The sequence below is a fragment of the Varroa jacobsoni genome, unplaced genomic scaffold, assembly GCF_002532875.2.
Source record: "Varroa jacobsoni isolate VJ856 unplaced genomic scaffold, vjacob_1.0 scaffold_670, whole genome shotgun sequence".
Lineage (NCBI taxonomy): Eukaryota > Metazoa > Arthropoda > Arachnida > Mesostigmata > Varroidae > Varroa > Varroa jacobsoni.
This window is the reverse complement of record NW_019213572.1, coordinates 429721-442188: the sequence shown is the minus strand read 5'-3', so window position 1 is coordinate 442188 and position 12468 is coordinate 429721. Positions and strand designations below refer to the sequence as shown.

The following is a 12468-nucleotide window of genomic DNA, read 5'->3' as shown; positions in this document are numbered from 1 at the left end:
AAGGGTAAACCTTCACAGATCGAGCCCGTGAAGAGAGGATACCGTCCACAAGTTTAATTTTGCACTTTTTTTTGGCATTTTCTAGGTCGTTATGACCGCTAATACTATTTCCTGTCACGAGATATTTTAGCCCGAATTTATTGTGCTATTTAGGGATTAACTTTAAATGATGTCTGAACAGCAATAAGTTGTTGCACTGCTAAAGGATTACGCTTGACGAGAGCAAGAAATGGTGCAGGGTCATTGCCCACTTCTAGCTAATTTGACCCACGTTCATAGAGACAAAGTTCCTTGCATTATTGCATAACGTAGGTACTTGTTATCTTATCCATTATTAAGTACACAACATAAGAGGTTTCTGTAACCTATGGTCGTTTCGACAATAACTAGAGCCTACAATAAGGTCAACCTGCACAATTTCCCATATTTTTGAAGTTTAACGGGTAATACAGTCCTATTATAATGGTTATTTAGCCCAGCAATAGTTAGCTGGCAGTCTAGCTAAAAGTATGGTAATAATCCGAAGACCGCTTTAGGCACACAGAAATTATTGATTTTTTTTTTATACAATAATCAAGTTTCATTAACTACGACGACCAGCTGGTTCTAAACATGCTTCTCTTCTCAGATTTTTGACTTTGAAAGGAATTTACATAGGAAGTACATTCCATGGTGTACTATGTTCAGTTAGTGCACGGTCCTGGGTTTCACTACTAAGCTTGAGTAAAGCTTCCCCACTTTTTAGATGCTGAAATGTCGCCAATAAGTTTTGACGAACATCTTGTAGATCAAGCAAGAGCAGTTTTAGTGAAATGACCGACTGTAAACTTTCCACTCACATGAACCACAAGCATACTGAGAAAAGCATAATAATTTCAAGTGACGAGCTTGACGTTCTCCTTGAAGTAGATCATTTAGATATCCTTTATGGTGATTTCAATCTGCACCCACAGAACGGGGTATATCTAGGTATAACCATTAAAACTGGTTAATATACTATGCCATGGCTTATTCTGTGCTGTTCATAAGCTCAGCCTTTTATTTTGATTAGGCAAAAGTGGATATTGAATTTAAATAAATATTTTGAGCTTTATGTGCAGAATTACAAGGCATTACAAGTGGAGATCCCAAACTCATTATACAGAATACAAGACTGTAAATAAACGTTTGTTTAACTGACAGCTGTCAGGAAAAAACATTACAGCGTAACAGATGCGACATCGTTCTTTTGTATCTCCTAATTACGTGCTATTAAAAAATATCTGTAGACATCACATAAAGCAGCATGCAGCTCTGTGGAGCTCTAGGTTTTACCTAAGGCCATTCCCCGCGATTTCCGGTGCGTGGTGTGAAGCTAACTTGTTACCCGGTCAACTCCATCGTGCCATTACCGCGTAGTTATAACTGCCTTAGTAATTTTTATAGTTAGGTTATTGCTGATGACATCTACTTTCGCATTGGAAGTGCTGGAAGAGAAATACTTCTATGATTTGAATGAGACACCATATTCATTAGTTTTACAATTAAGAATAACGTAATTCAATGTGTAGTTAGATTTCGTACACGAATTAGGGAGAGCGTATTTAATAACACACACTAAGCGCATAGTTCATGCGAAACACGTGGTTCTCGATTTGGACCTGCACACAGCGGCAGCTTGATCTAAATCCTTAACCTGAATTTGTTTACTTCCATGGTTGTAATGTTGAATTTCTTGGAAGTATTCGAAAATTGTCGCGCAGGATTAAACATTACTGCAGCAAAGAAAATTTATTAGATTTAAGTAAAAAATCTAACAGATCTTCCTTCTATGCGGCTGGGCTTCATAGTACCTTGGAAACAAAAGGCCGATTGGTGCCCGCTAAGAAGTCAAGAATGTACAAGCCACTTCAGTGTAGGTATTTTTGGTTTCGTAAATTACGACAGCTTTGGAGGTTTAATTTCACAGAGCATACGTAATGGCGTGGTTTGGATAGCCAATACGCATCCTTCCAAATAAGCTGCCATTCTAATCACAACAAAAGAAACATGTGGCCGTCACTAGTTAGAATTTTAGTGTTGACAAAATTATTACTACATAGAACTATGATTATTAGGGATTACGATACTAAAGGCTGAGAAATATGGATATATAGAATATGGAACTGTAATGTCGTTATAGGGACCCTAGGTAAGTTCAGCAAGACCCGTTTTTAATCTCCACAGCTTGCCTTTTGAACACAATACATTCTGACTCAGTCCCTAATTTCTGCACCTATGTTTTGGCTACTCCCTCTACCCTTATTTTTTTCCTCTCGCCCATAGACACAGCTCTTATTGTGAAAATCTACGGTTACTATGAAATTTGCTATCAAAGAGCAATGTTACCGACCTCCAGTAAAATCCTTAAACATAACACTTTCTAGCAGTTCTGGGCCTTTAAAACAGTTATTGTTATCCTACGTATGAAAGCAGACATCCTAAAGACGATCCCAGTTTTTACGGCCAATCGCCATAACTTTTTTCTCATAGAAATCTTTAAACTATGTATTCTCACTCACTTTGAACCCCATCTCAAATCTAAAACCGTCCCCAATTCAGCTTTCAAAACGGCTTTTCTACCGAGGGTAGTTTTCATGACCTGATTATGCACGTCGTTGGTGGCAAGGCGGTGTTTGGGCTAGTCCTCGACGTTTGAGCTTTCGACTGTTTGGACCATGCTGTTCTTATCCGACTATTATCCCATTTATGATTCCGTAATGGACCCTATTTATAGCTCACGAAATACATAATCAGGAGACCTATACAAGTCAATATCTCGGGAGTTCTGCCTGATCCAGTCCAGGTTTCGAAAGGTGTCGGATAGGCTACCGTTCTAGGCCTTATACTATTTTTCTTCTACGTTACTCTTTTCCTATTTATGAAGAATCAAAATCTCTATATCTCGCCCAGTGTTTTGCTGATGATGCCGCAACACTGATCAAAATCAGAAAACACTCTATCGCCTAAGATTTAGCTCTGGCTAACTCGTACCTGTCGATAAGGTTTGTTATCTATTGTTTCCTAAAGTTCCTATTTAATACATCCAAAATATTAGTAATTCTTTTTAAGGAATTTCGTTTCGCATTTTGCGTCGTGATAGTCTACGTTGTTGTCTACGTCTAACTCCCGTTGAAATTTAGTGATGCCTTTTCTCTTTTTATAAGGCGATTTTTCTTAACAACAACATATAAACCGAATGTTTCCGTATTATTTCCACTTTCTAGCACCTCAAGTTTTTTTGGCTTTCTTGGAAAACATTAAACTTAGTTTTCAAATCCCTATTTGTTACTCATGTATTCCTATTGCCTGATAGCATGGGACACGGACCATAGCTGCAAAATAAATCGACTCCAAATTTTATAAAAGGATGCCCTATGCGCCATCTTCGGATTTATCTGTGCCCCCTTTGTTTTTCCTTTTCCTTTAGTTTATGCTTTTCCCGATATCTCATAACTTCGTAAACTACGCCTCTAGCTTTTCACTTACTAATCTGTTTACCAGAGGCGTTTTTTGCATCATGATTTATGGTGTGGTTTTTCAGTTGGCGCCTTACGTTCTCGTACGTAATTTAGTCTCCCCGCCCGTAATCTCCGTAACGAATGGCTCCACGAAGGCCCGAATTACGAACTTTCTATATCATGAAGCTGTGTACCAAAACCTCTTGAAAAAATTAGTTGTTGACATCTGTCATTGACTACTTCTTTACGAGTCTCTTGAAAAGTATCATTTTTTTGCCCTCTTATTATAGCTGCCTTACTTGCCTTGATAACTTACCTAGATTGTAACCTAATCTATACTCCTCTTCATTATGCTATCACTGTTATTATTACTACTAATGCTATTGTTTTTATCTATTTCTTTTTACTCTACTTTATGTCATCTCCCGTTGCCATTCAATCCTCTCCAAGTCTACTAGCTATGGAGAAACAACCAATACTAGTATTCTAGATATGGATATGATAGCTTGATCTACTGGCTGTATCAACGTTATAAGTAAAATATGTTTTAAATTCAATTAAATGTTCGACAATATTAAGAAAACAACCGAAGCGGTACCATGTCCAAAGTTATCTTTTTATTTAGTCAATGTCCTGACTGATGTAGGTCAGTGCAGTCAACGCGTCAGTGTCCTTAAGACATACTGCATTTATATGAGCTTATTGTAATGAATGAAATTAATGGCTTTGATGATACTAGATGCTAATGCTTGCGAAAATGAAGGGTAACCTCAAGACGACATAATGTGAAACTCTGGGAAAAGCCTAGATATAACCTTTTTTCAACTCATACTGATCTATTAATTATAAAACACTCTAACTAATCTCCTCATTCAAAATAGAATTATACTTTTGCTTACAATTACTCTATTATTCTGATAATAATTATGCTATTTCTCTATAAAACTACAAAATTGTTCCCGCTTTAGGTGTTCCATGAATAGACGTACGCTATTTTCATGAGAGGTAGTTAAATGCACACCAAAGAACAATCGCCAAGCACTAAATTTAGCGTTATGCTTAAAGGTCAGCTGACGCCAAATGGAAAAATCCAAATGCGATGCCTCGGTGAGTACCTGCGAGCTCACTACAACCCACATTGCCTGGAAGCTGCAGCCTTTGTCTCACCGGTAAAAAGATGCAATGATAGCATCTACTACGTATATCAGGTACCAACTTTAATAATAATATTAAGTCATCCTGAGCAATTTAGCGAGTCAACAAATCGAATAATCTTTAAACGGAATTTTGCATCGAAGTTATGAGCATCTAAGACTCCGCGTCATCATTTAGAGGCAAAGATACTGTTTAGCAGCAATTTAGTTTTTTACAAATGGTTTAACGACCGCGCGTGCGATACATTGAAATCATTATGTCAATTAAATTAAATTAGTCAAAATACCGAGCAAAGAGGCTTTCAATTAAATATAGTTTACTATTTGTTCAGTTATTTTGGAAAGGTGAAGACCACAGAGTCGGTGACTAGATCTCATGTCTTCAAACTTCAAACAGAGTTGCTTTAATCTCGAAAGCTTTGAATAAATCAAACCACAAATAATAAGATCCCTGTCAGGCCAACATGGAATCTTTCCTTCCTGACGTTCGACCTTTCGATTTCATTGCATCGGTAACGAACCTTGCTAAAGGCTTCCCTGCCTGGTACCTCCATAATCGTCAATGATTCCATCAGCACCTCCATTCAAAATACTTTACAAGCCTATTTACGGAACTGCATATTTGAAAACTCTCAAATTCTTTGGAAACATGATAAACACTAGGGTCGTTGGCATAGAGAAAATAATATAAGCCGCTAACGTATAGTCAAAGACACACTTGGTGTCACTACCTAATCAACAGCTAAACTAATCCTTCTTTTAGGGAACACGTAAGAACACTAGCTTAGGATAGCACAAGAAAGTAAAGAAAAATGCTCGTCTCGTCTATGATATTTCGTGTAGGCATCTGATCAACAAGGAGTATCAGGGAACATCTAAGGTGATTATGTGAGCCTATTTTTCTGTACTACACCCGAACTAAAGTTAATTCTTTGTGGGCTTTGGACCATCTGGACCATTTGGGCATTCATCCACACGTAGCTGCTAATGCCAAAAAGCTTGTTTATTGATATGAGCCAATCTTCAACCTAATCAGAAAAGTAACAAAAGGCTGTTTTTAATTTGCGAATTTAAGAAGAATCTGAAATGGAAAGGGCTTGATATGCTAGAGAAAATCATAGAACGATCGAGGTTCCTTGCAAGTTCAGAAAGAATTTTCAGGCGTTGAAAAAACTGCATGGATGTGTGATATATTCCACACGATAGGGGCTACTCTATAAACGGCAACAACACTGTGAATGGGTGATTAAGTTACTTATAATCCAAACTTTTACTTTATAAATCCAAATTAAATTACTCAGCCAAATTTTAGGAATCTACTGGACAATTTCATAGAGGAAGCAACAGGACTTTTGAATTGAAATTATGGGCGAGATTCGAGCAGAAACAAACCAGTTTAAAATAGTTGATAGTCAGTCCCTCTAGTAGCTTGAAGCCAAATTATGGTTATTAAATTATTTTCGGCAGCTTGGAAAGGAAGAGTTATTGAAACGATGAGTACCTTTTCTTATAGGTATTCGACTAAGTAGAGCAGAAATTAATTATCACTAAGGCATTGCTCGTGCGTTCCAAAAAGGAAAAGATACTTAGCAGAACAAAAAACGAAGATGTCTTAGGATGTTATACAGTATTAAATTTCGCGTTCCTGAAATACCTGCATATGGAGACGATGCTCAGACAATGGCGCCATTTTCAGCTATGAGAAAGATTCTACTAGACAAAAAGTGTTTGGACGCGTTATTTCTGATAGGAAAATGGCAAACATGTCAAATAGGCAAGCGTTGGTCTTGCCATCTGAGTTTCTGAGTGTAGTGTAGAAAACTACGTCGCCCAATGACCTGGCGTACTGCTGCTTCGAAACGTCTTAGTTAGAAATATATACGTTATAGATGTTAATTTCATCAGGCTGGAGATAATTTGTCATGCTGCTCAAATCAAATAATAATTACTGCTCAGATATAAAATGTATGCACCCTTAAACGATGCAGTATTTTGACACCGTAGCAAAAGATACTGTGGACATGGATGTCAACATGAGAAATTCATTTGTTGATTGTTTGATAAGAAAACATCAAAATAATACCTAACGAAACAATTGAATATGAAAAATAAATTATCGTCACTCTTATATCAGCTCTAAATTAACTAGGAATGAGTAAATGTCTAGACTCTACCACGTAATGGAATAAAAACCATTATACTTCGTTATTAGGTTAACTCGTTCATTGCTTTGTTTTTGGCACAATTTCGCAACACGCTTATTCTGTCTATTGTATAATGCAGTGAACTGTTATGACGATTGGTTTCCTTCTAAATAAACACGTATTTTATAATTCTGTAAGCGTACTTATCTCACTAGTTCATCTTGACCATGATATCAGCTGGATTTGGTCGTTGCACTAATACGTGTTATGTGGAGTGGCTGTTTGATAAGGGTAAGTGGTCACTAAAAGGCTGGTATTAACCCAGAGCCTTTCTATTGACAACAAACTTTTTCAAAGCTTTTGCCAACTATGTATTGAGATCTAACTTTCACCTAGCTGAGTTTTCACTCTCCCGTTCAGCCACACGAATATAAACGGCATTCTATTCGAGCCATGTACTTTGCCTTTTAGGTGCAAAACAGGCGACAAAATGTAGGGTCAGGATGAAGAAAGCTTTTTTTTGTGCCATGTTTTTCTTTGATCAATTCTTTGCGGATTTGCATAATGAAAATAGAAGGAAAACATTGTTGAAAAAAGATATGTGTATTTATTTAAACACATCGGTGACGTGATTAGATTATATGGGCTTCTTACTTGTAAATGCTTGTTTTTTTCACCATAGATTTTATGCCATTTCTATTTAGGGCTTATTTAATGCGTCAAACATTCCGTTGGAGTCGCAGACATCCCTTCCTGCCGGAGATGACACTATTGCTCGAAGGTGCGCGAGGTTAAGAAGTCTTTTCTATTACATGACAAAATATTAGGGTAGCATTGAAGTGTCGAAACACTCATATGCAATAAAACATTCGTCAGATAAATGCTTCTATCATACAGACGTCTAAATCTGGTTAAAGGATCTTAGTTGGTGAAAACTTAGGTTGTCCCGGGCAGTTTATGTGCTAACCGACGAATGTACGCCAATAAAACTGCGTTCCAGATCTCTAATGGCTAACATGGGACCGATTTTAAATCGGATGGTCCATTATCCCGCAAAGAACGTCAACTCGTTTTTGCAGGGAATTATTAATGCGAGCGAGACTACACGAAACAGGCTCAAACCAGACACGTATGTTTATATCTAATGTGCTTTATTCTTGTTTTTATATCTTCAATAATTATTTTTTATAAATTTTTGTCTGCCCTTATTTTTTAATGTCGTAAGATATATTTTCAAGCCGAAAAAAACGTGCGATTGCGTCGTTTTGAATACAAGATTTTTAAACACTTGTGTAAGTTGTCGATCATTTATTCCTGCGATGACCGTGTGTAGGGTGATCGTGGATGTTCTTCTGTCAGCACTAGCCGACGGGCAGAAGTTAGACGAGCGTCTAGCCAATGTTTCTTTGCGTCTTCTAAGTGATATGGAAAAAGCTATCCTGACAGCACAAACCAAGGGATTCCAGTACGATCTGGTTCAGCCAATCTTTCAGGATCTTCGCCTTCGACTTCAGTAGGTAACACCTTACTAACACTGCCGCTGAACGCAAAACAGGCTACGTTTTCCATGTTATAGCTACACTTATCAAATTGATTACAGTTGTTGAAAAAATATACTTGCAAATTTGCATATACTTCAGTATAGATGAATTGGTTGTGAAGGAACCTGCCTACGTCGCCGCATTCGTTCCTTATACTTTACGCAAACATCAATTCCTGCATAACCTAGAAGTTAATTAGATTTTCAGGCTTCTAATGTTATTTTAAAAAATTGAATAAGGTTCTTCTATTAAAATTATGCTTTCATCTATGTCATAATACGTCATAGTAAAATCCAAACCGTATATTTCACAAAATAATACCGATTGTGACACGGTACAAAGTGACGACTGGCTACCTAATCAGCAAACATTTTTAAAAAATCTCTAGCAAATTTTCGATTAAAGGGCAGTTCCTGCTTTGACTCTCCACGTATGAAAACGATAAAGTTAAAAACCTAACTCTATCGGCACAAACAGGCGCACACACAGAAAAATACGCGCAAGCTCGTTTGGTGAAGAAGAGCCCTCTAGGGCTCGAGAGTGTCCTAGACTGATTAATTCTCTGCTGATGATCGTACAAACTCGAGTCCCGAAACATTAGACCTAGGTTGCAAAATTAAAATTAAAATAAAATGAGTTTTCAAATCGAAAAGTTCAGCCTTTATTTTTCTCTTAATTCTGTAACTAGTTAACTTTTTGCAGTAGACTAAAAAATTTGATAACGCCGTAGAACATGGGACACACGCGTTTCTGTCACTTTCTAACTGTTTTTTTTCTTCTTCTTCTTCTTCTTCTGCACAGCGTTGGAGGGGGAGTTTAGGGGGACGTTGCAAATTTCAAGGCATGTGACTATTAAGCTGTTTAGGAGTGTGACTACTGTAGCTAGAATCAGGAAGAGAAACAATTGTAGAGTACCCTTCGAAGTCCTCCAAAAAATAGACCCCTCCCCTCCTCCCTCCCCTCCCCCCTACCCTCTGTACGCATTTTTCAGCGAATAGAGGTACATGTATTAGGACCTTTTTAATTTAATTAAAAATTTTTAAATAAACGCCCTTTTTATGGAATTTTCACAGAAACGTTACGGATACGTCTGCAGTACCAAACGTGAATTTAGCGCTCTTCTGCTTGACACCCTTGCAATTGGCTGCTACGTTTCGTACTCTTTTACGTAACGAGTATTCATTTAGCAGTGTATTTGGTGACGCCTTTGAATTCAAGGTGTATAGCGGAGGCCGGGTTCTGCTCAATAGCATTTCCGCTAACTACAACACAGCTGGTGGGTACATAGCATGTAAACTGTACGTATCTCATAGGTATTGTATAACAAGAACCCCGATTACGCAAAGAAATAAAATCCTACACTTAAGCTTTTAGTTCTGTCAACTGACATTTACTAATTTTTCTAAAAAAAATGATAATAATAATTAATTGTATCGATTTTATGTAAAAGCTCGTTAATAATTTGGTTAATTGACTGTTATCTAAAATTTTCTATATTGAACTCTGTTAGATGAAAAAAAAGCCTCAAAATTAAGAGCGATTCTGGACGAATTACAGAATAGAAGCTTTTCAAGAATCATCAGTTTTATTCGTTTATGTGTTGATATCTTTCTAATTTTGAGCCTTGAGCAAGGGTCATTGAAGTGCCGCGACCAACTAGAGATTAATCTACCATATCTACAGTACAACACAAAGCTTTCCTTCTTCCATGCATTTACAAAGTGGTTACAATATAATTTTATCACCTGCTATGAAAACAAATTGTTCTCAGCGGCTGCTTCTCGATGACGAATGGACACACTGTCACAAAGTTATTTTTCTCGATTTCCAAAAAGTTGCTAAGAGAGGTATATCTATGTAATTTGTACAGGTTACTTTCTTTGTTCAGCGATGTAATGCTTTTTCAACTCAGGAAACTCATGAGAGCACTACCTATCCATGTTACTCATCTTAGAAAACGACCTTAAACACTGCGAGCTCAAATGGAAACCAAACTTGCGAACAATGCAACCGCAAACAAATAATTAGGCACAAGTATAAAGGTTGAAGTAAGGTTCAGGTTTTATAACACAAGATATTTTGGCTCTGAATTGGACGTTGTGTTTCATTTCGTCGGTGACACCTAAGTCTGTATCTTCCAATATACACAACATCTAATCACCACTTAGAAAATATACAATATCTGTAATCATTGGATAGTTAAAAATATTAATGTGAACAGTTCCACCATAGTGGGTCATAACCTAAGCGCAACGGATTCCGTAGGAAAGCTATAAATTGCGTTTACACTGTAAAGCCGTGTAAACTACTTGAGCTATGTCGTACGCCTACCTTAACCGCTTCCCCTTTTTTGGCGGAAAAAATTATTTATTTTGCTATTTTTTAATAGAAGCAAAGCCGAGTTTATGGAGTGTAACGCACATTTTTCTTTTTTATCCGATATTATGAGCCTTTAGTGGTTGTTTATCTCTATTCCTTTTATGACAACTGACTGGGAAGAATTCTCGTTGCTTCCTTTGCTAACAAGTTTTCTCCTCAGCATTAAACGTTCTATCCCTGTCAACAGTTATTCGTTCGGAGCCTTGATTATATAGCAACGTATTGTAAAAGACAACCCACTTTAATACGTTTAATAACCCTGCGCAAGGTCGTGCCCTTAGTTGCTCCTTCTCAGCTCCTGGCGAAGAAGAAGTGCCATTCATGTCGATCAATAACAAATTCCACAAGTAGCAGTTTCTAGGCTCATTCTTAATTTTTTATAAAGTTTTTCATTATGAAAATTTCGAGTTTTACGGCCGGCACCGCTTTCGATGGCTTGTTTAGTTGAAACGAAATATATTTATGCCCAGTTTCAAACCTAGACCGACTCACATGCTTTCAAGTTTAGTAGGCAAAGGTGTTGCTACTGCAGTATTACGGGATCTAGTCTATTCAATATGAGCAACTGCTTTTACATACTCTACCAATATCGTGATAATATAATACTACTTATAATAATATAATACGATTAATTAATACGAGAAGACTAAACGAATTCCGTCGGTTCGAGCCTTTGTGTACAATACCTAAACGTTGACGGCTATTTTAGTAACGCTATGTATAATAAGCAGTTATTTATGAATGTTGAGGTATCAAAACAAATTTGTTTTCAACAAGTTTTATTTGTCGCCTTTTCTTGAATAAGTCTACAATTGGCGTTTCGGCAGATGGTAGTTATAAGGACAAGGCGTTTCTGGGAAAACATTCCGCCAAGGAACGTTTACGTTTTACAGTTCTCAGTTTCTTTCAAATTTATCTATTTGATTTTGTATTCCTATTCTAGCATCTTTTTACATGATTTAAATTAATATTAATGCGTAAAACGGACTTCTTCTTAGTTAAACAACATATCATATAAGCTGGTCCTAGTTTTAAACTTAATATGGGTGCAAAGTGCTGATACTTAAATTCAGTGACAACATAAAGCCTTTTCTGTACATCTAGGCCCTGGATATTAGAACAGATCCTAGTGTCTCCCTTGAGCATATCTTCTGAGGGCTCTACTATACCTCAGACTCATCAATTACAACCCCTAACAAGCCAGCTAGAGCATAGGGTAGAATTTTTCATACAACCGATCAGGATTACCTTCATATCCGGGCTTCTGCCGATTTAGTTCGTCAATATCCCATATGATTCCTTTTTTTATTCATTTAGCTCTTACTGGGTGCGTTTACATAATGACGAAGGTTAAAGCACTCAGGTGAACAGTACCTTACGGTCATCCTTCCCTAGTACTGATGATTTCAGTTTAGGGTTTCATGCACTATCTTTTTGAATGCTATGCATGGATTTGTGCTAGCAGTTATTTACTAGGCTTGCAAGTTGTATGTTGAGGACAAAAACTAGTAGGAAAGCCGCTCCTTCTTTCATTTTATTTTTTTTTGCCATTTTTCTTTCAGCGGTCGTGTTTTTCACTAGAGTCATTGATACTTAATCAGTATGGCCTGCGTTAAAACCTATATATTTATGTAACTTCATGTGTGTTGTATTTACAATATATATAAAGACGAAATTAAAGTTGCGAAGACTAGCTGACCAAGCACCTTGACGGAGCAGTATAAATTTACGAGGGTCTTTATTGACAAACGATGACGCATTTCCGAAGTAA

At 37.1% G+C, this 12468-nt stretch overlaps 1 protein-coding gene across 2 annotated transcripts in view; it reads left to right on the top strand.

Moving 5' to 3' along the window:
- The window catches only part of LOC111262507 (uncharacterized), a 42795-nt gene that overhangs the window by 24222 nt on the left and 6105 nt on the right, over nucleotides 1-12468 (top strand). For both annotated transcript variants that reach the window (XM_022836812.2, XM_022836811.2), the window contains 5 exons: nucleotides 4545-4687; nucleotides 7482-7558; nucleotides 7778-7906; nucleotides 8111-8290; nucleotides 9392-9594. In XM_022836812.2, the coding sequence (XP_022692547.1) occupies nucleotides 4545-4687; nucleotides 7482-7558; nucleotides 7778-7906; nucleotides 8111-8290; nucleotides 9392-9594 (732 nt within the window). The remainder of the gene's footprint in view (nucleotides 1-4544; nucleotides 4688-7481; nucleotides 7559-7777; nucleotides 7907-8110; nucleotides 8291-9391; nucleotides 9595-12468) is intronic.